Source organism: Erithacus rubecula (genome assembly GCF_903797595.1).
Source record: "Erithacus rubecula genome assembly, chromosome: 13".
NCBI lineage: Eukaryota > Metazoa > Chordata > Aves > Passeriformes > Muscicapidae > Erithacus > Erithacus rubecula.
The window spans coordinates 2,591,707-2,614,171 of NC_136665.1; the positions used below are offsets into that span (position 1 = coordinate 2,591,707).

The 22,465-nt window shown below is 42.0% G+C and overlaps 1 protein-coding gene across 2 annotated transcripts in view; it reads left to right on the top strand.

Annotated features, from left to right (window-relative positions):
* The first annotated feature begins 1,533 nt into the window (after positions 1–1,533).
* Positions 1,534–22,465, top strand: part of VGLL4 (vestigial like family member 4) — a 76,575-nt gene continuing 55,643 nt past the window's right edge. Inside the window, exons 1-2 of one of the 2 annotated variants that reach the window (XM_079316794.1) lie at positions 1,534–1,736; positions 8,070–8,146. In XM_079316794.1, the coding sequence (XP_079172920.1) occupies positions 8,083–8,146 (64 nt within the window). In that variant the 5' untranslated portion in view covers positions 1,534–1,736; positions 8,070–8,082. Of the gene's footprint in view, positions 1,737–5,122; positions 5,141–8,069; positions 8,147–22,465 lie in introns of those variants that run through there. The other variant, XM_079316796.1, reaches the window with a different exon arrangement.

A 22,465-nucleotide genomic window follows, 5' to 3' on the forward strand; every position in this document is an offset into this window, starting at 1 on the left:
CTGGGCAGCACAGCGCCTTCCTGGGCTGCGGATCTCTCCAGGAATCCGAGTGCAGGGTGTGTGGGTTCATCCCTGCCCGCACCTCCCACAGCCTGGCTGGGCTCCTGCACCTCTGGCTGCGTGTGGAGCCCTGCTGCCCGCGCCATTCCCTGCAGAAATCCCGCTTCCAGCGTCTCGGACAAATCCTGCTGTGCTCGGTGCTTCTTTTCTTCCAGCAAACACACTCGTGGTGTCTTTTCAGTGCTTGTGTCTTTATTGGTACAGCGAGGGAGGAGGAGCTGGGCAGGAGAAATGCCCTGAGCAGAATTCCAGGGGGACTCTCTGTATTTCTGCTGCCCTGTGCTCTTTTTGGGTTCCACCAAAAAGCTGCAACCCCAAGGCTGTTCACGGGGCTCAAGTGGGATTGATTGTTCTTTTCTTTCCCTTTGCAATGCACTCTAAGAGCCGCCCGAGGCCACCTCAGATCCTTGTGAGGATAAAACGCGCCGTTCTGGGTCCTGTTTGCTGATCAGTGCAGCATTTTCCCGTATCCTCTGCTGCTCTGGGATTCATTTCTGCAAGCCTGGGAACAGCATTCCCGTGTTCTGCAGCGTGCCTTGGAGAAACCTTGGCTTGGCTTCGGGGAGGTGACCCCTCCAGACGCACGAGCTGCCCGACAGCTTGATTTGATAACATTGCTAAAACCAGGCAGCGTTTTAGCAAGGCTTGCTCCTAACTGAGTGGGGATGGCAGCCCTGGCATGAGCGCTGCCGTGGGAATGCCCGAGGCTGTGCTGGGATGCTGAGACAGGTGCGATCCTTGATGTCCGGGCACGGGAGGCTCTGGACGCGCGCTGGAAATCGCAATTTCCAGGTTTTGTGCAGCGGTGCCGAGGAGCTCCTGCCCTGCAGGCGGAGGGGAGAGGAGCAGCCTGGGGACCACGAGGGCTCAGCTTTACTCTCGCTCAAATCTGGCAGCTCCTCCCAGGCTGAGTGAGTCACTTCGGGAGAAGGGATTCTGTAAAACCGCTGCAGTGCGAGCAGTAAACAGGAAAGTGCCGGAGCTGCTGACACCGATTCCTGTCACATCGTGCGAGGGACGGGGATGTGACCGATCCTCCAGGCGGGCGGAGGGGGTGACAGCAGCCTCGAAACTCGTCACTCGTGCCTGTTTCAGTGCGGCTGGGAACGCCGAGCCTCTGTGGCAGATGCTGTGACAGAGTGCTTTAATTCGAAACGCACATTCCCGCTTTTAAAAAGAGCTTTGTTCCTGAGAGAGACTGTTTTTTGCTTGTTTTCCTGTTGGTTTAGTTTAGTGTGGTTTTTCCTGCGGGGAAAGTAAAAGGTTTAGAGTTGGAGCAGGGCGGCAGAGAAACAGCGTTGTCCTAACCCGGTGCTCCCGGGGCTCGAACCCGCGACCCTCGGGCCCGAGTCCCTCCTCCCGCGGGGGCGGGGCCGGGCCCGCGCGCTCCCTACCTGCGAGGATGTGACGTCAGCGCTTCATTATCCTAATTGCGCTGACGTCACGGGCGGGCGGCCAATGGGGGCGGGCGGCGCTCCCCACCTGCTCGCCGCAGAATTCCATCATTCCTGGGATTCCTCGGCGGGCCCGCGCAGCCAGCGGGGCCGGGCGAGCCGCGCCTGCTCCGGGCCCGCGGGAACCGCCGCTGCCTCCGCCCGGCCCGGCCCAGCCCGGCCCGGCCCGCGGGGCGCCGCGGCCGCGCTGCCGCCACCGGCACGGCCCAGCCCGGAGCGCCGGTGAGTGCGGGGACAGCGGGGACAGGTGGCCGCGGGGGCGGAGGGAGCGGCGCTGGCGGGCGGGACGGGGCTGGGACGGGGCTGGAGCGGGGCTGCCCCGGCCCGTGCTCCCCGCGCTGCGGGACTTTCCCCGCGGGAGCCGCGCCGGGCCGGGCCGTGCGCTGCCGGCAGCCGGGGAACCTCCCGAGCCTCCCGGCCGTGTCGGGATCCGGGCGGGGACGGACCCGCTCCCCACGGCCCGGAGAGATCTGTTCCCCCGTGTCCGGAGAGGGACCCGGGAGAGCCGTAGCTCGGTCCGGGTTCCGCCGGCCCCGTGGCTCGGTCCGGGCTCGGTCCGGGCTCCGCCGGCCCCGCCGGTGCCGGCCGGCCCCGCAGGATTGCCCGGCAGGCTCGTACCGCAGCGCCGGGACGCTGCCGCTGTCTGGAACTCGCGGCTTGGCTCCCGCCCATGGTGTTCTTCCTGCAGGGAAAATCCCCGGTTCCGTATCGGTAGCAGAGGTGAAACCTTCTAGAACGCGTCCCAAGGGCGCTGTGAGCGCTTTTGGCGCTGCATCTCTTAGGTCCCACTGGCAGAGGTTTTTTATTTAGCCTTTAGCAGCCTGCTGTCACGCTGGTGCGTGTTCCCCAATGTGATCAGCAGGAATTAATTCAGCTGCCCACGCTGAGGGCAGAGCACCCCTTTCCTGAGGGTTCACGGATGGGAGCTGAACGCTCCGTGGAGCTGCTCGCGCCTCCTCTGCTGTGTTGGTGCTTCAGGATTGTCAGGAACAAGAAATAATGGCCATTTGTGTAATTACACCAAAGAGGATTCGGCTGATCAAGAGTTCCAGGATTTCTCCTGCAGGGTAATTTCTGTGATTAGTTTTTCTCTGACTTTAGAACAGAGAGTTGGATAAGGAGTGTTCCTCACAGAGAAGCAAACTGCAGTTTGGGAAACCTGAGTGAAACTCTCTGCAGGCAGTGATACTGAGAGCCCTTAGATCCAAAACTTTGTAAAGTTGGGCAGCAATATCCCTCTCCTGCCTTAATAATAAACTTTTTTTTAAGGCTCTTCTCCAGACTTGAAGTCCCTTTATTTTTCTTATCTGTGAACTTGTGAGAACTGCTTACATTCTCTGTATCTCTTCTTATTGATACACAGTTATAATCTGGTTATTTTGGGTTCAGTTACAAGAACTACTTTGACTCACAATGAATGGATTTGCCCTGTTAACTCCTGGTAGAATTTGGTAGAATTAGCATTTTCCTGATCAAAGGACTGGGCTGGAGCAGTGGCATGCTGTGGGGAGCAGGGATGGATGCTTTGGTAGCCTGGTAACTAAAATAGGATAGAAAATACCCTTTGGGGCAGGTTAATTAGGAGTATCCACATCACAAACCTTCAGTCTCTTATTTCCATATGAGCAGCTTTGCTAACCTCCTCAGCATCTCCATATTGCAGGGGTGAGTTGGTTTGTTTCCAGGCACACCTGGAAGTTTTTTGCTGGAAAAGGGAGCTTTGGCTCAGTTCTCTTGGCTGTGGTTAAATGTTTCATAATGTGTTTGCAGCAGGTTGTGTAACATGTAGGATGCTCTGAGTGATCTTGTAGGTACAAGACAAGGTCAGCTTGGACTTTCCCACCTTAAATTTCTTAGCTTTCAAAAATTACTAATAACTTGCTTCTTAAAATGTTGCCTTGTTAAGGGGGATTTATGCAGCAAGACAACAAAAAGCATGAAGTAAAATCCCAAAGCTCTGCTTTAAGCTTATAATTTCTGTGTGATGAGTAAAATGATTGTTTCTATTTGAAGATCTGCCTGTTCAAACACATTTTCCACATGGATAACAAGCATGGTTTAACCTGAACTTACTCTCAAGATTTTGAATTGTAAATGCAGGGGATAATCAGTGTTACTTGGTAATCACGATCTCAAGTGAGCATTTACACATTTCACATTTTAACATTTCATGTGGGTATCTCACACAGGATTTTTCTGTCCACAAGTAGAAGCTCTGGTCCAAGCAAAGCTGAAGAAGTTGAAATGTGTTGTGCCATTTTTAGGAAATTATTGGCTACAATGTTTATTCTCATTATTCTCATCCATGGGGCAAATATGCTTTACTCTCTCCTGTCATAAAAAATAAACTTTATTTACCTGTTTTGCATCCATCTTCTGCTTTATCTTCCTTCCCTGTGTGGATTTGCTGATTGTGCTGATCAATTGTGTCTGGATTTCCTCCTCAGTTTCACTCTGGCCCACTGAAATCAGCAGAGGCTGTTTCTTCTTGGCATTTCTGGGTATGAATTTGGGCACTTTGGGGCCTGTCTCTCCCCAGGTGGGAGCTGCTTTTGACCTATTTGACCACTCTTTTCAATTCATCTTGTTTTCCTTGTACTTGTGTTTATCTTCACTTTGGTCTTGATGGTTTCTCAAGTGCCTTGTTATTCATGAATTGCTTTTTCATTGTTGTAATTAATGGGCTTTGTTTATTAATCCTGCTCTTCTCCCCCCAGCCTTTCCTGTGTGATTTCTGCAGGTGGGAATTCAAGGTTTTTCTGCCCGCCATGGGGAGGCTCAGCCTTTCTCTCCTGGCAGGGTGTAGATGTGTCCCAGCAGCTTTGAGGCTGGGTTTGGTGTTCCTCAGCTGTTTGCAGAGGTTGTGACTTCTCTTTAGGACTTTATTTCCAAATTGTATCAAAATTCTTCTCATTCTGTCTTGCCTGCACTGGTGTCTGTTGCCCTCATCACCCAGTTTTGTCCTTGTTTTTGGCAGCTGATTTGAGCTAGGGTCTGTCTTAGACCCATCCTAACTCTGTATGAGATCACTGCCCAAACATCATCTTTGCTTGCCATCCCCCCTTTTAAAAAATCGAATGTAAAGTTCTTCTCTTTATCTCAGTCTTTCCTGCCATCCCCCACTGTGAATGTGAACTTTGCTAGGATTAATAATTTGTCCGTTTTTGCTGGGTGAGTGATGCTCTGCTGCCTGTTAACTGAATTTAAAACAAGCAACCTCAGGGTTTTCCCTGCATCCTCCTGATGCTTGGAAGGTGCTGCAGAAATCCCTGAAAACACTTTAATGTTTATTTCCTAAAGCTTCCACTTCTCTATAGCCTTCAAAAACCAACCTTAGCAGGCATTTGTAAAGCTGAGAGTACTCTGTGTGTTTCTGGATCTTGCCAAAATGTGGAGGAGAGGGAAAATGAAGTGCTGTTTCTTTACACTAATGGCTGTTGTGTGCTTCAGGTGTTGCATTAAAAAATTACAGGTGGGTCAGTGTTTAGATCAGTCTTTCAGACATCTCTGCTTTCACATTTTATGTCTTTTCTGTTTTCCAGAGTGTTTCTTTGCTGCTGTGGAGGGGAGAGCACAGAATAGGGCAATGCTGAGTGGGAGCAGTAACTGATAAATAAGAGCACTTTGTAAGATATTAAACTAATATTTGAAATAACAGTAGATAAAAATATCTTGAATGCTTGCAGAAGTGCTTTTGGCTCGTGTCTCCTGTATCTAACAGTTAAGACTTTGTAACCAGAGAGATTTACTTGGGAAACTGTTTCCAGGGTGTTTAAATCAGATGTAGCCAGGGGAAATCCACTTGTATCTCATGTTTCACTTTCCCTTACAAAGCACTTCCAGAATTGTTGGGGTTTTTTTGGTGGGGAAAAGTGAAAATTCAAAGTTGGGTTCTGCTGCACAGACAGGTTTGTGTCACTCTGAGAAATAGCTGGGTTTGGTCAGAAGTCTCCTTGTTAACAGAATTTGGGCTTTTTTTTGGTGTGGTTTTCTTTGTTTGGGGTTTTAATTTTTTAATTTTTAATTTTTAATTTATTTATTGGAAGCCTGGGGAGTGTTTTTTGCCTTTCCTTTCTGAAAGGAAAAATCCCCAGGATGGCTGGGCTGTCCAAGCAGCCCTGGCTCAGCTGCAGCATTTTCTGATTAAACTAGGGTTTTAAACTTGGAGCTGGGAGAGGATCCCTCCTCTCTCACTCTCCTTCATTTCTTTCCTGAACTGTAATCACTGATCTGTTAGTCTGATTGAGAGATAAAGAGATGTAACACAATTTGAAAAATAATCTGGCACTGTACAGCTCCTTGCTTGTTGGTCCTCTGTTTAAAATGTTGGTCCTCTGTTTAAAATGTTGGTCCTCTGTTTAAAATGTTGGTCCTCTGTTTAAAAAGGGACAGAATCTGTGGGATTTCACCCTGGGATTTGCAGTTTTTGAATGAACTCAAGGCCTGGATGTCAGGGGAGCACCTCAGCATCTCTCTCATGTTATGAATTTTAAATAATACACGAAATTGCAAAGCTCTATTGAGGCCACTTTCAGTCAAGTTGGTTTTTAAGTGTCTAATTTCCTGAACTGAATTAAGACTTTGGTTCCTGTTTCCTTCTCCCAGTGTGGGTTTCTGTCACCAGTTAATTCTCTTACTGGGAGCACAGTCTGGAAAGGGATTGGGCATCTGCTACTCCCATTATTTGAAAATTACTGGAAAGCTGGAAGACAAAAAAAAAAAGTTTCTTAACGTAGTTATTTTGTTTTTAGTAAGGCATTTTACTATTGTTTATATTTGTATTACTGTATTTTAAGTGTAGGATGAAGTTAGCACTGAATCCTGAGTTATCTCAGTCTGGTGTAGCTGCATCCCCTGATCAGACAAATCATTTTTCCAACTGAATTTTGACTATTTTTTTAGAGGAATTTCTGTGAGAGGGTCAGTAAAGTCCAAGAAAACAAAAAATGAGAGAAATGAAGCATCAGGGTCTGAGGGATGCAAGTGGAATGGAGCAGAAGGCTTTTCAGGGAACACCCTCTTCCAAAGCTTTGCTTTGATTTGGAGGAGGATGTGGCCAGCTGGGAAAGGAAGAAATATTTCATCAGGACAAAATAGTAAAATAAGCTAAGATCTTGTTTTCTAGAACCTCTTGCCCACAGGTATTATCTTTAAATGAAAGAGTTAATTGACTTTATAAGTTTAGTTAAAATATTCTTGAGCAAAAGCTGATTCTGGCAGGGAGAGAGAAATGTGTTTTAATCCTCAATACACTTGATTATTTCAAATTTGTCCCTTCTTTCATAGCTCTATGGAAATCTTACTGGATTTCATTATTTAAACTTAAAAGTATAAACTTTGAGCTTAGAAATACATTTTTTTTTCAACTTACAAACACTTTAAAATCCTTTCTCTTGTGCTTTAAAGTCTGATTATTTTAAAGTCTGACTTATTTAGGAGGGGGAGTGAGGATAGTGGGGTTTATTGTTTTAGTGCAAACCAAGGAAATTGCTTCCCAAACATGTGCTTGTTGTTAAGTCAATGTACATGCTGGACATATGTTTGAGATTTCTGCAGTTGCCACTACCTTTTTTTTTTCCCCCAAGATCATACTGTAAAGCAAGTTACAGTAAACAGTTCTTATGAGAGAAGTTTTTGCTAAGTTTTTATGGAAAACTTCAACAATATTTAGTTGTTCTGGTTTTTTTTCTAATTCTCCATTTTTAAAAACAGTTCTGCCTGTGCTGTTGCCTTTTTATTTGAAACCAGGTATAAGTTGTTTGTCTTGTAGAAACATCTTGACAGCATGTTATTCTCTTCCTTCCTTTCCCTTTCATATTTTTGGAATTTCATACTGAAACATCTTTATTTTTTAGCTTTGAAGCCATTCATGAAAAACTGTGACTCAGTCACTGGTTTTATGGGAGTCTGTTGCTTGGTGTAGTGGTGGAATACAACAAATTTTGAATTTGGTGGAAATTAATTTTTCATGGGTGGGAATTGGGTGTAAGGGGCAAAATCCAGGGAAAAGCAGCTACTGAGGTGTGGTTATGATAAAAAAAAAATACAGCTTTGTGTGTGATTGTACACACACATGCCCAGAGTTCAACTATGTGTTTATTAGTTAAAAAAAATCTTAGTAAAATGATAATTTTATGATTCTGTTCTGGGTATAGAGAGGGTGTGGAGGTGAACTTTGTGGAATCCTGAGGCTCTGAAGCCACCCAGGCCAGCTGTGCCTGCACTGCAGGGACAATATCTTTAATATTGTCTTATTACAGCTGTTTATCAACAGATAACCCTGTTACACTGTGTGTGAGCAGTGAACAGCACTTGGGAATTTGCTGTTCTGCTTTGTTTTTGGGTGGGAAAGCCAATCCCAGCATTTCTTTGTTTTCAGTAATGACACTTTGAACAAATCCTCTGCTGGTGTAGCAAGAAAACAACAGCAGAAAGTTGGATTTTTGGCTCTTTTTGCTGTCATGCTCCTGTTGTGCATTACTCTGTAAACCTGGTGTGTGTGTGTGCTCTGAGTGTTAAATTTACTCTCTGAAGCTTTGCTTGTGAATTTTGCAGGATCCAGAGAGGAATGGAGACTCCCTTGGATGTTTTGTCCAGAGCAGCATCTCTGGTCCATGCTGATGATGAGAAACGTAAGTTGCTGGGCCCAGCTCTTGGTGTTTGCACCAGAGGCTGGTGTCACCCACCTTGCAATTTTACTGAGCCCAAAATGTGGAGAAAACTGTCCTCAGGGTCATGGAGATGTGTAGGAAAACCTTCAGAGGTTGTTTACCTTGCATTTAAATTGGTCAGTGGGCAGGAAAGATTGACTGATTTTTTTAAAATTAATTAATTTATGTATATATATATAATATAAATATGAATTTAATTTAAAATGTATTTAGTTCATGAAGGTGCCTCTCTTTTTTCCCAATTGCATTTGCATTGTTAGCAGACAAAAAGTTCTGGTGCAGCTGCTGCCAAACTAAGGCCAGGTGGAGAACTCAGGCTCCCAGATAATTTTGGGTAGAATTCATTTAAGAACACATAACTGGGTGGGCACCAGTGGGCTGCAAAGATTTCAGCTGATGAAAACTCTCAGGTTGATTGTTGTCATTAGTAAGGAGCTCTTCAAAGGGGAATTACAGGATTTTAAGTAGTCAGAGGCTCCTTTTGCCCATCATTTGGGTAATATTTTTGCTTTTACCATTCATGGTAACAGTTTCACATGGGTTAACTCATGTTAGAATAACATTTTCAATTCTGCCAAGCTGCAGTGCCACTTCACAGATCAGATTGTTACCTGCCTGCTCAGTAATAAATGTCCTTGGTGCTTTCTGATGGCTGTGTGCACTTGGGGTATCAGCCTCAGGAGAAAAATGGTATTTTGATTTCTGACTAAAAAAATGGTATTTTGAATTTCAAACTGCTTTTGTGACTTGCTTCTGTGCATAAAGTCACCTTTTAAGATGAATGCAGCTGTTCTTTTGTTCCTTTGTTCTGTATACCTTTTTGAAAATTATTTGCCTTGAATATTGAATAAAATAATTGGTTTACTGCTGTGAATCTGCTTTGTAATGAATGTTGATTTTGCTGTTCTTGCATGTTCACTTTGCTGCTGGATAAGTACCAAGTTTTCAGTGGTGCCACTGCAGAGGGATGATTTGGTTGACTTGCCCCAGTTGTTGGCTATTACTGCTAAAATGAACAGCAGTGGAACTCCTTGAGGAAATAATTTCAACCATGATTTTTGGGGAGGAGGGGGATTTCTTTAGGCTACATTTAAAAAAGTATATTTTGAATTTGTGCTCTCAATTTTCTTGAGCTCAAATGCATTCTTTTTGGCTAACTATTGCCTTTTGAATTTGTGCTCTCAATTTTCTTGAGCTCAAATGCCTTCTTTTTGGCTAACTATTGCCTAAGACTGTAGTTTGATTTTGAGCTCCACAGGGTAGGAATATTGGATTTAGAGAATCCAGAGGAAGTCTGATTCAGTGCAGCTTGCATGTGAGGGAGCTGATGTGTATCTGGTTCTAATTTACATTCCTTTAGTCTTACCACTTAGACTTAATTAGATTTATGCCACTCTGCAGCTTCTAGCTTGTGCTGTCTCCAGCTTGTCCTGCTGCTCTATCCCAGCCCAAAGTGCTGCAGTGGCAGGAGCTGCTGGGAGCAAAGGAACCAGCAGAGATGTCCCTGAGCTCCTGCCTTCCTGTGCCAGCTTTTGGAACTCATTCTGGGTAAAAAGGAGTTAGTTTGGAAGTGAGATTTAATATTGAATTCAGCAGTTATCCTTGAACTCCTTCTGGGTAAAAAGAATTTTTTTTGAAAGTTACTTTTCATCTGTTACCCTTGAGTTTTCAGTGAGGTACTAGCAGTGGTGCTGTCTGTATTTCTCTATCTCTACTCATTTTGTCTGAAACAGAATTCTGCAGTGTTTCCAATATTCCAGTAGTGACCAGGAGTGCAGCAATATTACCAATATTTATGCATTTAATGCTTTGAAATGTGAAGAATCCTCTTATCTCTGTGGGCACTCAGTAGTACTGAATTGTGTTAGTGTATATACAAATCATAAACTGTTTAAAACAAATGCTTTTCAATTCAGCAGCACTTAGAGATGAGTTTAACCTCAGCCAGCACCCAAGTGCCCACAGCTCCTCAATTTCATGTCCCCAGCTCTACTGGGATGGGGAGAAGAATCAAGAAAAAGGGTCAAACCTGTGGGTTGAGATAAGAACAATTTAATTATTGAAATAAAATGTTACAATTATGATCATGCAAAGAGAAAAGGAATGAACACAGAGGCAGTGAGTGATGGGTGGCCCCCAGTTGATCCCAGTTCCATACTGGGCAGGATGGTAACTTAACCCTGGGTGCTGCTTTCAGTCTCATCTCTGCTTTAGCTCAGGAACTATAAACTGTATTTCAACAGCTCCCAGTTTAAATCATCCTGCACTTGTTAGCAATGAAAATTTATGAACCACGTTTGTTTAACTACTGTGTCATGGGAAAGATTAATTATGGAGCAGGAATGGCTACTGCAGTTTGGGATTTTAACTCCTACCATGGAGATGTAAGCAGTTATTTAGGTTTATTGTACAGTGGATCTGTACTTAAAAAGTCAAAAGAAGGCTGAACAAAAGATAGACAGTGATGTCATTATTAGCCAGATGTGTTAAAGGCTTGTCACTAATTTCTGACTTGTCAAGAGTGGAGGAAAAGCCATTAAAAAATCTGTTTCCCCTGGTGAGGAGCTACAGGTAATGTGCAACTATTTAATCTGTACATGGCACCTGGAAGGTTTGGCTGGGATCCTTTCAGGGCTTCAGAAATGGGATGTAGGAGAAGTAGGCACCTCTGTGATGTGCACCCATGCAGGTTTTTATTGTTATCATGGCCTTAAACCTTACAGAACGTGGGTTATTGTAAATTGATTTTTGTAGATTCCAATGAGGTGCCTGGCACTCGTTGCTCTTCTTTCCCTGCACTCTTCTTACTGGGCTTGTTCTAATTTCTCATCTGCTCAGGGTTCAATCTGCTGCTTTTGGAAGAGCACAGGATAAGCTGGTAGGGTTTAGGCAAGTATTCAAGCAGTGATGAGGATTAAATTCTGTATTTATCTGGTATAAGGGGTTTGGGAACTGGTCTTTCAGTTATAACCTGAGTTTTACAGCATAATCTTGACATTGAGAGAACAGTGAGGGCAAGTATTAATCAGGAGTTGTGCTTGCAGATTTTATTGTAAGCACTTTGTACTCAGCCTGTATGGATTTATAGGAGCACTTTATTTACTCTTCCCTCCAATATATAAGCCCAGCTAAAAAAATATAAGAAAGAATGAGAAAAACCAAGTCAATTCTCACTTTCTCAGGGTAATATAGTGAAAAATCTGCTGTGGGCAAGCAGGAGAAAATACACTTCCAGAAGAAAATGAAAGATTTGGTAACACCTCCACCAAGTCCTGGGTAAAACTTTGTTTTAAGCTTTGGACCAAGTTCACACCTGTTGAGTCTTGATTTGTGTTCTGCAAAGCTGATAGAGAACTGCATTAAAAAAAAAAAAAAATCTGTGATGAATCCATGCTCCTTGCACATGTGCCATCAGTCACATGTGTGCAGGGAAGCTGGAACTGCAATTCCACACTCCTTGCCTGTGAACACTGTTATTGTTTGGCAGCAGTTGCTTTTATGTGGTTTAGTTTAATCCACTTCAAATAATTAAGCCAGGCCATACAGTTGATATTTCTAGTACAGAAGAATTATTGTGCCTTAAAATCCCTGCCCTAATCTGCTTTGTAATAAAATCCTCATGTAGACAAGAGCCACCAAGCAGTTTTTAGTGTTCCTCACTGCTATCAGGAGTTCATTAGGAACATGAATTTTGTGCTGGCTCCCACCCCCTCATGAATAAACATGCAATGATTATTTGTTCTGGATAGCTGATCCCAAAAAATGATCCTGCTTCAAGGCTGAGCTGAGGAGAATTTATTATTTTCAAGCACTGTTGAAGAAGATGGTAACTCTGTAAGCTTATTGTTTTAAATAAAATAAAACAACAGTATTTATAGCAGAATTAGACTTGAGTGCTGTTACTGGTGTTGAAGATATTAATGATGAAATATCTCCAGCATCACCCACACTGCTACTGTTTGTTGTGTAAATTTATGGCAATTTATGGGCAGGGAGCCTGAGGCAGGATTTAAAATCAATGTTTGCAGAACTTTAAAGAGCTTCCATCCTACTGTGGGAACAGTTACATCAGCACTGGAAATACCTGAAGGTGTCCTGAGTGACTAAAAGTGAGGAATTGGATGGGATTTGATCTGTGAATGCAGTTGGTACAAAGAGAATCTCAGGGATCATTTACACTTTGGTTTTTGGAGGATTGGGAGGTTTTTCCAGCATTTCCCTTTTTCTAGAGATTCATCTGTTCCAGAAGCATGGGGAACAGGACAGCATTTGTGCCCAGATGTGAAATAGCAGTTAAATGCCACAATCCTTGTTTATTTTCTGCTCACAGCTTCACCCCATTCTGAGCAGAAGTGGGAGGAATTGTAGTGTAAGGATAAGAAATACTCTATAGCAAAATATTACTCAAAGCAAGGAAAGATTTCCAGTAGAACACAATTTTATGTGATTGCCCTTTGTATTTCATTTCCACAGGTAGGTTCAAAATACAAAGAAAGAAATGGGAAAAGTCTTGGATTCTGAATTGAGATTTCAGTATTGCTGCTCATCCATGGAACTTTTGCTTCAGGGCTAGAAGGGAATTAAATTGGTTTAATAAGGGCATCCTGGAGCATGTTTAAGGATCTTTGGACATCTAAAATATGTTTGTCAAAAACAAATTCAGAATTCCTTGCTTTGGAGAGTGTTGGGTTCTGTTCCTTTACTTGGGAGTCATTGCAGAGACTGAAAATCCCTGGCTTGGCTTTTCCCAGTTTAGCCTAAGTAAGAATTTACATTATAATGAAAAGGTTATATGTGATTTCTACTAAAAATCTTCCTTCCTGTGACTTCCAGGACTCCTCCAGTAATGAAGTTTTTTGTTTTGTAGGACAGTACTTGTTGCAGTCCTGCTTGGCTGAGGGCAACACAACCACTTGAACTCAGACACTTATTTTGTATTTTGTAAATTAATTTAAAAGTATTTTGTATGTGTGATTTTTCTGAGTACTTTCAGAGTTTGGGGATTTTTAATCAGGGTTTGTCAGCTCTTGGATGTCTCTTATTAACCAACCCAGCCCAAATTTAGAGCTTGGCAATTTCTTTGGGACTTTGGTTGAGGGGAGGGTGAGATGTTCTCCAGGATAATTTCTAATATGAATATAGATGGATTTACCACATAGATGTTTGTATTAAAATATTGATTTGGTTCTCTTTTTGCCAGGTTGGCTCAGGGAAGAGGCAGATATTTGATACACACAAAAAGTTGGTCTTAAAAATTAGAGGTGTGATTAGACTGTGGTGTTCTGCAACTCATTTTAATACCTTGGATTCTTTAATTATGGAAATTAATATGTATTTAAGTAAAGGAATAGTTTTTCTGATTTAGCAACTGTGCCTATGGTCAGAGCTTATCTGTGCTGTCCAGCAAAAGAGAAACTGAAGTTTCCTGGAGGAAAAGCTTGAATTTCTAAGGAGCAGTGTCAGCAGAAATCTACATTTGTAATCCCTTAACAGTCATGAGAGGTGTTAAAAGTACATTTATCAGTTTGTCATGTGAGTAATGTTTGATCAATGGTGGAGGGAGTCCTGTTAGTTTTGGAGTGGATTTTGTGGCATAAATCATCCTTTTTTTTTTTTTTTTTAATGGAAAGTATGGAAATGTGATGTTTCAGCATAGTAATAATGTGATGGAAAAACATAAGTGGCTCAGTCCTTGAGATGCAGCCTGAATCATCTGTTGTATGAATACCAAAAGCTTGAAATAATAAAACTCTGAGTAATAACATGCCAAGCATTCTGCTTTTAAATTGATGAGCCCCACAGAAAACACTAATATCTTCTCTGTTTGAAACAGCACTAAAGCTGCTTTTTAGTAAAATTTCTGAATGGCTGAACTCCTGACCTTCTGCTTTTTGTCTTTCCAGAACCTTTAGCAGTTTGCATCACTCAGGATCTCACAGAGAAGCTTCCTGTGAGTGCTGTCAGGGCCATCCCATTAATTTTAGGATTTTCTTGGAAGTAGGAGTGTTACATAGGACAACTGCTTGCTTGGCTTGTTTTGTTTTTAAAAACAATGATTTATTCTTACCCCCAGAAAGTTTCGTCTTTTTTTTTTTTTTTTTTTTTTTACCCTCCAAGTTTATTGTAGCAAGAAAAGAAAAGGATGTTTTCAGCTTGTTAAATAGGCTGGAAAATGGGGCAATTGTCTGCCTGGAGCCTCCATGTGTTGCAGTAGCAGGGGAACCCCATTAGCAGAGCCAGTAGAGGGATGGAAATTCCTGCAGGAACAAAGGGCCTGCATGTTCCTTTGGAATGAATTTTTCCAAAGTTCAGCTGCCTGCAGTTTGTAAACACTTCCTAGCATCCCTCAGACAGCCCAGATGTTCCTCCCTGAGCAGCAGCAGCCACACAACTGTGCCTTTCCCTCCTGAGCCCTTCTCAGGGAATTTGGGATAAAATTTGGGGGCTGCTGGCTCTCCATCCCCCCCAGTAAATGGGGTTTGCTGAAACTTCATCTCTCTGAATGTTATCTGGAGGAATCTCCTTGCTGGGATGGAATTTGTCACCAGACACTGGAAATCACAGCTGGCTGAATGGCAGGCTGGGGAGGGGGATGGCACATCCCATATGGAACTTGTGCACATGCTCCTAAATAATTGTCATTTCTCAAATGCTGGGCTTGGCATTTGTCTGTTTGACCAGAACTGGAATTTGCTACAGCCTGATTTCCCCAACAATGCAGGGAAATCATTCCCTGATTAGGTTTTGTCTGTGGGGATGGAAACTGTCATGGGAATCTGGCCATTCTTCCTGTGGTATATGTTATTTGGCATGTTTGATTTGGTTGTAGAAAGCAAAAAAAAAAAAAGTTCTTTGTTAATTAGAAGTAGTGCAGGGTGCTTTCCAGGATGTCCTGTAAGAGCACAGAGAGCACACGGGGCATTCCTGGAAATGGCAGTGCCACACATGGACAGGCAGCAAGGCACAGCTGGGGAGAGAAAGGAGATAAAATATTTCAAAAATATTTCAGCAGGATTTTGGATTTGGCATATTTACTGCTTTCTTTACTCTTTTTAATGTACTTGTGGTACTTATTTCAGCACTTTATCAAGGGTTGGAATAGAGCACTTTGCAGTTTCCTTGTTGCCTCTAATGCAGTGTCTTAGACCAGGCTCAACATTATAAACCCAATTCTTTTAGCAGCAGTTAAAATTGCCTTTAAAGTTAACAATTAAAATTGAGGTGGTCCTGTGCAACCTTCACTCCTTGTTCAGTCACAGTCTTTAGTGAAATCATCATAGAAATTTTACAGTTCTGCTGTAAAAAGCAAAGTGCAAGTTCTTAGTTAATGAGCATCTGTTTGGAGTTTTCTTTTTTCCCTGGCTGGGAACCCAGACTGTATTTATGGTATGCCATTCAAATTCTGACCTGGAGGAGGAGGAGGGATGTGAGCATGGATTTTCTAATCCAAGGTGAGTGTCCTGATGGAATGGCTTGTGAAACAGAGAGGATACTGTCAATTAACACACTGCTTTACTAATTTCAGCCTTTTGTTCTGTTGTTCAAGAAGAAGGAATTAAAAAAAAAAAAAAAAGCAGCAGTGCTTTGCTTCAGCTGAAGAGAAACTCAATTTTTCTCCAAGGAGCAAACACCAAAATGACTTGTTTTTAATTTTTTCCCTCTCTTTTGCTGCTGACTCAAAAATCAATTCCCTGTGGAAGCAGAATTCTGGCTACAAATGTGTTGGGCAGCAATAAACCATGTCACTGCAGAAAATTCTGTCATCCATAAGCTTGAAAGGAGAAATGCTTCTTATTCAGCAAATTGAAGAGTGATTTATTACACTCCTGATTTTTTTTTTCCCATTTCTGTTCTGACTTTAGGCTTAATTAATGACACATTCATTTAAAGGTGCCCCAAAACATTTCAAGAGGATTTTTGTGCACCCCCTGCAACAGTGTTGTACTGGGTGATAATAATTCCATAGCAGTGAATAAATTTGTTTTAGATATACGTTCACTGCTCTGTAAGGCAGAGAAATTTGAAACAGTTGGGCAGAACTGGCCCTTTGTGTGTTTTCTTGGTTCAAATGGAACAATTTTACACAAGCACTGGGATTTTTCTGGAGCCATGCCAAGAGCAGTAACTGCTTTTATTTTCTGGGTCATGCCCATGTTGTCTGTTTGGTTTGTGTGAAAGCATCTGTGTGTTAGAGCTGGAACTTCAGAATTTGCTTGCTTTGTGCTGGGTGGATCTGGCTCCTGACAGAAGAGTGCCCAGTTCATCCATGGCTCCATCTGCCCCTTCATGCACCTCTTAATAATATTTGATTTTATAAATATCCAAACTTCTATTTCCCATTTGAACTCTACTCCAAATTATGAGATTTATTATTGTTTTTATCCCCAGATTTACCTCATCAGCAGACCATATAATGGTTTTCAGTAGTGATCTGGAATTCCAATGTGTTCAGGTTGAGCAGTGCTGAAATCTGTGATATAACTGTGTAAGAATCTGTCTTTGAGAGAATGTCAGGATATATATTTTTATTTCAGGATATATCTATTTTTTCAGAATATATATTTTTTCATAATATATTTATTGCAGAATGCTGGTACATAACACTTACCATAATTATATCACCTTATTCTACATTATTATATACCTGCTCAAATTATTATTTTATTCCAAAATTATGAGCTCCAATTTTAGAAGTATATTTGAATAGTTGCTTAGCTTTAAATACATCAACACTCATAGTAGTCCTTAAGAGAGTTATCAATCAAGAATTTATTCATATGTTGAATAAAATAGGTGCACATTACTAAGCGTGTCATTATTTAGAATGACACATTATTAAGGTGACATTATTAAAAATGTCATTTCTTAATGTTTGTGTCTGAAGGAAAATAATGGGCTTTGTATTGTTGTCTTCTGTGGAAATGAAGAATTTGGAAAAATGTAAAAAAATTAGATTTTTGTTTATTGCATTTTAAAATTGTATTTTCAGTGTCAAGCTCTGAGCTCTCCTGGCAGGAGCTGCTCCATGAGCAGTGGCTCAGCTTCTCATGACTCCCAACAGCTGTTTTGCCTTTAAAGGTCACTTTAACTTTGTGTCCAGGCTGGCTCCTGGCTCCCCAGGGTGTGCCAGCAGAGTTCACAGCTGGAATGTGGGTTCACATCAGGAATGAAATTTTGTGGATTTCTTGTTCTCTTCCTTGGTTATCCAACCAAGTCTCACCACACCCACTTTGCCAACAAGAGGCAGGGCAGGATTTTAAATGGTAATTCCATTTAAAATGGAATGATGTGAGCAATTTGTGGGTTCTGAATGGCTTCAGACACAATCGCTGGGCTTTCAAGGGTTTGATTCTTGCAAGACATGAAGATTAAATTTATCCATACAGGTAGAGCAGAAGCAACCTGGCAAACCAACATGAGAACTGCAGTGTCATGCAATAAAACTTGATTATTGTTATCTTTCTGCACTCTGGTGTGCTCCCACTGGACTCTTTTTTATGGTCATTGTTAAGATTTGCATTCATGTGTCTGTGATCATCTGGCAGCTCTAGCCTCAATTTGTTTTTCTTTTTCCTTGTCATAAATGGGGCACAGGGGCACTGTGCCTGTTCCCCTGACCCTAATGCAATCCCATTAATGCCCCTTTCTGCTCTCTCACACTCAGGTATTAATGAGGAATGCTTCTGGTAGCACTGCAGAAATTTCTCTCAACACGTGTAAAGGATAAAGAAACAGTATTGTGGAAGAACTTTTATTTATTTCTCACATTGGATTCTCTCCTGGCTTTGGCTGGGACAGAGGTTTTTTTCCTTCTGACATGACAGATTCCAAATAAATTTTTTCAAACTGCTTGTTTCTCTTTCCTCTTTGGATTCCTGTTCTTCATTAAATTGGGAAGGAATCATAATTAACTTTTTTAATTGGCTGAAACTGCATGTTCATTGAAGTAAGGGGAAAATATTTATTCAAATTTATGAAAATATTTATGCTAACTTGTGACTTCTTTTGATTGTTAAAACACAGGGAAGATAAATAATTTCTCTGGTAGCTGTAGAATAACTGATGTTTCCTTTGAGAAACAGAAGCTGTAAATGAGGATTTTTTTTAAGATCTCTCTCAATTTACTCTCTGCTTTCTCTAAGGTTTTATTTTTTATTTTCTTTCTACCTGCCATTTAGAAGGCAGTGGTGTGTGGGTAATAGATTGGAGGCTACAGAAGAGTGTGCAACTTATTGCTGGAATTGAATTCCATGGGCCAGCTATTTAATTAAATGTTCCATGTGAACTGGTGTCCTTGAATCTGTATGGCCTTAAGGAAATCCACATAATGCCATTTGTCAAGGAACAGATTATTTTGATTGCACAGAAATTGGTATTAATGCCATGAGGCATTTAAAATATTTAATGCTTCTAAGCAAGAGTTAATTTATTTTTTTAATGAGAATATCTTTTGCATTTTGTTGCTATAGGAAGAAATAATTGGAAGGTGCTTTTGTTGCAATTAAGAGGTTTGTGACATCAGCTTTAACTGAAATGTACCCTCTGCAATTTGATTTTCTAACAGTGAGTGAAGGAAGAGGTGAGAAATGGTGAAAATGGGGGTGAAGGAAGGACAAGGCTGTCCTGTGCCAGAACATTCTTAGCACAATTTCTTTGCCATGGTATGAATTATTGGTTTAGCTCACAATTCCTGAGAGTTTAGATACATCAATATTTTATAAGGTTTAATATCCAGGTGCTTCTGAAGTAAATTATGAGAAGGAAACTGGAAAAGCACAGGCAATTCCCTAGGGAATTAATCTGGAGGTTGGAGAGAAAGGAATTGACAACTTAAAAGTTCCTTTAAGAGCTGCAACATCATTTCTTGAATTCTGGTGCAGTATTTATCCTAAAGCTGTTTGTTCAGACTGTGGGGTTTGGGTTTGTCACTGTATTGAGAAAGAGGTGTTGAATCTGTTGTGATTTAGAACAGTTTGTGCTGTGCAATGGTAGGGATAAAATAAGAATATGAGGGGTGAAATAACAAATGTTGGTGTCATCAATGCATCCCCTCCCAGCTTGGTCTCAGTTATTGGCTGTGTATTATCAATTTTACTCAGAAATCAATGCAGGAAACCAACTTTGGGAAGTTGTCATGGCACAGTAGCATCAGTTCAGTGAGTTTGCTGATGTGATTAACACACTCTATCAATAGAAATCACTTTAATTGATTCCAAATCTTCAGAGCTCTTACTGCAGTTCAGTCAGATCAGACCTAGATTAGACTTTATAATTAGAATATTAGAGGAGATGTGTGTGTGTGTGTGAAGATGAGAAGTTGATGTTTCTATTGGGATTTTGTGTGCTGCCTGCTTTTGGAGGCCCCTCATGTGCTGACACCCTGCACTGGGACCTGTTTGTCTGCAAGCACTGCTGAGCTGAGCTTATCCTAAACAACATTGCTCAATTCTGGCACCCAAAGGTGTAGGATTTATTTTCAACCTTTGTTATGCAACACAGCAAACCGACTTGTATCCTTTTTTTTTTTTTTGTAGTTATTTTGTTTTATTTCTGTGAAACTTTGCAGCTGCTGGGTGTTTGATAACCTCTGGCAGTGCTGGGCTATTGCTCCTGATGCTGAATCCTGATGTGGCTAATTGGTTTCTTTGGGATTGTCTTCACTGCACAGACATTGCTGACACAAATTCAATCTCCCAGCAAGCAAAGGAAAGCTGAAGTGAGCAGGCTTTAGGCTGAGCTGGAGTATGAAATAAAGCCTAAATTAGCTCAACAGAAGCAGTGCTGTGGAAATATCCTGTGGTGTGATGGTTGTCTCTGGAGTTGGTCTGACTGGAGAGAAGCTCCAGCACATTTTACCAACACCTCTGAGTGTTCAGTATTTGTTCAGTATTTGTTCAGTATGTGCAGAACCTGAGGAGAAAGTGGGGTATAAAAATCAATGTTACTGCCCAGCAGTAAATGAGAATTTACTCAGTGACTGCAGTGGTGGTTGGGTTAAACTTTAAAAATTCGTGTTCCACGTGTACACAGAGGGGGGAAAAATGGGAATATAGCTCACCAGAGATGGATTTTCTTGGTGGCATAAAATTCCATAAAAAATAAGAATTCAGGCAGAAGCTTTGCCAGGGTGATGTGAGTGTTGTTACACTCTGGCAGCACAGCTGATCTCCTGCTTCTGTGTTAGTGACATGAATTTATTGTGGCAAAGCTGCTGCACCATGACAAAATACAAAAGACTTCCTGGCTTTGGAGCTGGGAGGATTATTTGTTTAGGAAAATCAGCAGGCACCTGGTTAATGTTCTTTTGGTGTTCCCTGTGGCAGTGATGTGTGCACAGGGAGAATCTGTTGGGATATCTGATATAACTCACAGTGAGTTTCCCTTTGGAGCTGCATCCTGCAGCTCTGAGAGGTGAACTTTGATCTTGGGATCATCTGCACTGCAGATTTCTTACTGAGGCTGCTGCCTCACCAGGACCCATTCCCATCAACAGTAATTAATCCTAATTATTGTGAGGTTCGTGGATGTGGAGTCCTCATCCTTGTATTTGATCAGAGAAATTTTGTGAGGATGTTTTCCAGGTCAGGCTGAGGGGGGTTCTTAGCTGAAATTCAGAAGCAGATTGTGCTCACTGAGATGTGTGAAGGGTCACAGGAACCCAGGGGTGTCAAGATGTGCAGCTCTTCCCAAAAAGCAATATTGTGGTCACTTCAGTGCTGGGTGGCAGATCAGATGTGCAGGCAGGAATTGGCTGCTTCTCCCTCATGTGGAGGGAAAACGTTTCACCTTCCTGTGAGATCAGAGCTTCCTCCTGCTCCCTGGAATAATGTGAATTTCCATCCCATCCATAAAGGCAGAGAGAGGAGTTTGCAGCCCCAGCAGGAGGAGGTGGGTGTTCCACCAGGGTTCCTTAAATGAAGCTTCTCCCCTGGCTGGTGGCTTTGAAAATCCATTGTCAGTGCATTAACAGGTCAGACAGGTTCTGCCTGAAAGGAATATCCAGAGCAAGAGTTTTTATTTGTAATTACCAAAGTGGATGAAAGCAAGGTGTGGTGCTTGGGGAGTCAGGATCTGACTGGCTTCTGTGCCTTCAGGGAAATCTCATCTTCCTGCTGGATTTCTGCAGCTGCCACTGAGCTGGATGCTTGCCTCAGGTGAAAACTGCATGTGTTCTGTTTGCAAGGCTCCTTGCAGATAGAAATTCTGTGCACATAGTGTTTCTAGTCTACTGTCTGTATTAAATGTTAGAAAATGCACCTTTTAAAAGGAAAAATGCTGATCACATGGCTTCAGTTTAGGTCTCTTTGTATATAATAAAAAATACAGTAATTTCTTCCATAGTGTTATGAGTGTCTAAATATGTGACTTCAGAGAAAGCTCAAGATAGGGAATTTGTTCTGAGACAGAAGATCTCTACATGGCTGAGTGCATTTAATGAATGGACACCAAAGGAGAAAATGCATTTTTGGCAGTTTTTATCCATCTACACTTTTAAAAAGTTGTTGTATTCTGCCCAACCCAAACATTTTGGCACTTCACAATCAGCGTTCAAAAATGTTCAGTTCAAGAGTTTTCACTAATTTCCAGTTCTGAGCTTGTGGATTCACTTTGAGGCTTAATTTACATGATTTTTTTTTTTTTTCATTAGTTAGATTTAAAAGCTGAAAAAGAAAAAGTTGTGTGCAATATCTTCACGTGCCCATGGGAGAAAAAGGCCTTTAAGAAAAGCATCAGCATTGCAAAACTTTGCAATATTATGGAGCTGCAACCCAAAGAACAACAACAAAAAAAGAGCAATACTCTTTAAATATTTCTGTATTTTAAACATAACATATTACAATATTTATCCTGAAGATGGATTCCTTTGGTGGTGAGGCTGCAGTGCACTGCTTTGCAGCGTGGCTGGAACTCTTGTTGGTGCTCCTGTGTCTCCTTGTTCATCACCCCTGCAGCACATCAGCACCTCACACCATAAATGTGTGTCTTTAACTGACTGGCCCAGCCCAAACAATCATTTTCATAGGACAATTCAATTCCTCCAACTTCTGGAAGCAACAAGCCCAGAATTTTTGGCAATACTCTGATTTATGTAATTAGCCCAACTTACCACCTACAGCTGGTTTTGTTGTTTTTTTTCTTTGCTTGGGAGCTGGGATTTGTTTATTTTTGTTTATTTGTTTATTTGATCTCATTGGAGAGCTGCTGGGACCATTAGGACTTGCTCCTTTTCAGCCACCAGCCCTGTCACAAAATGATGCCTTTTTTACCCTTTCCTCTGGA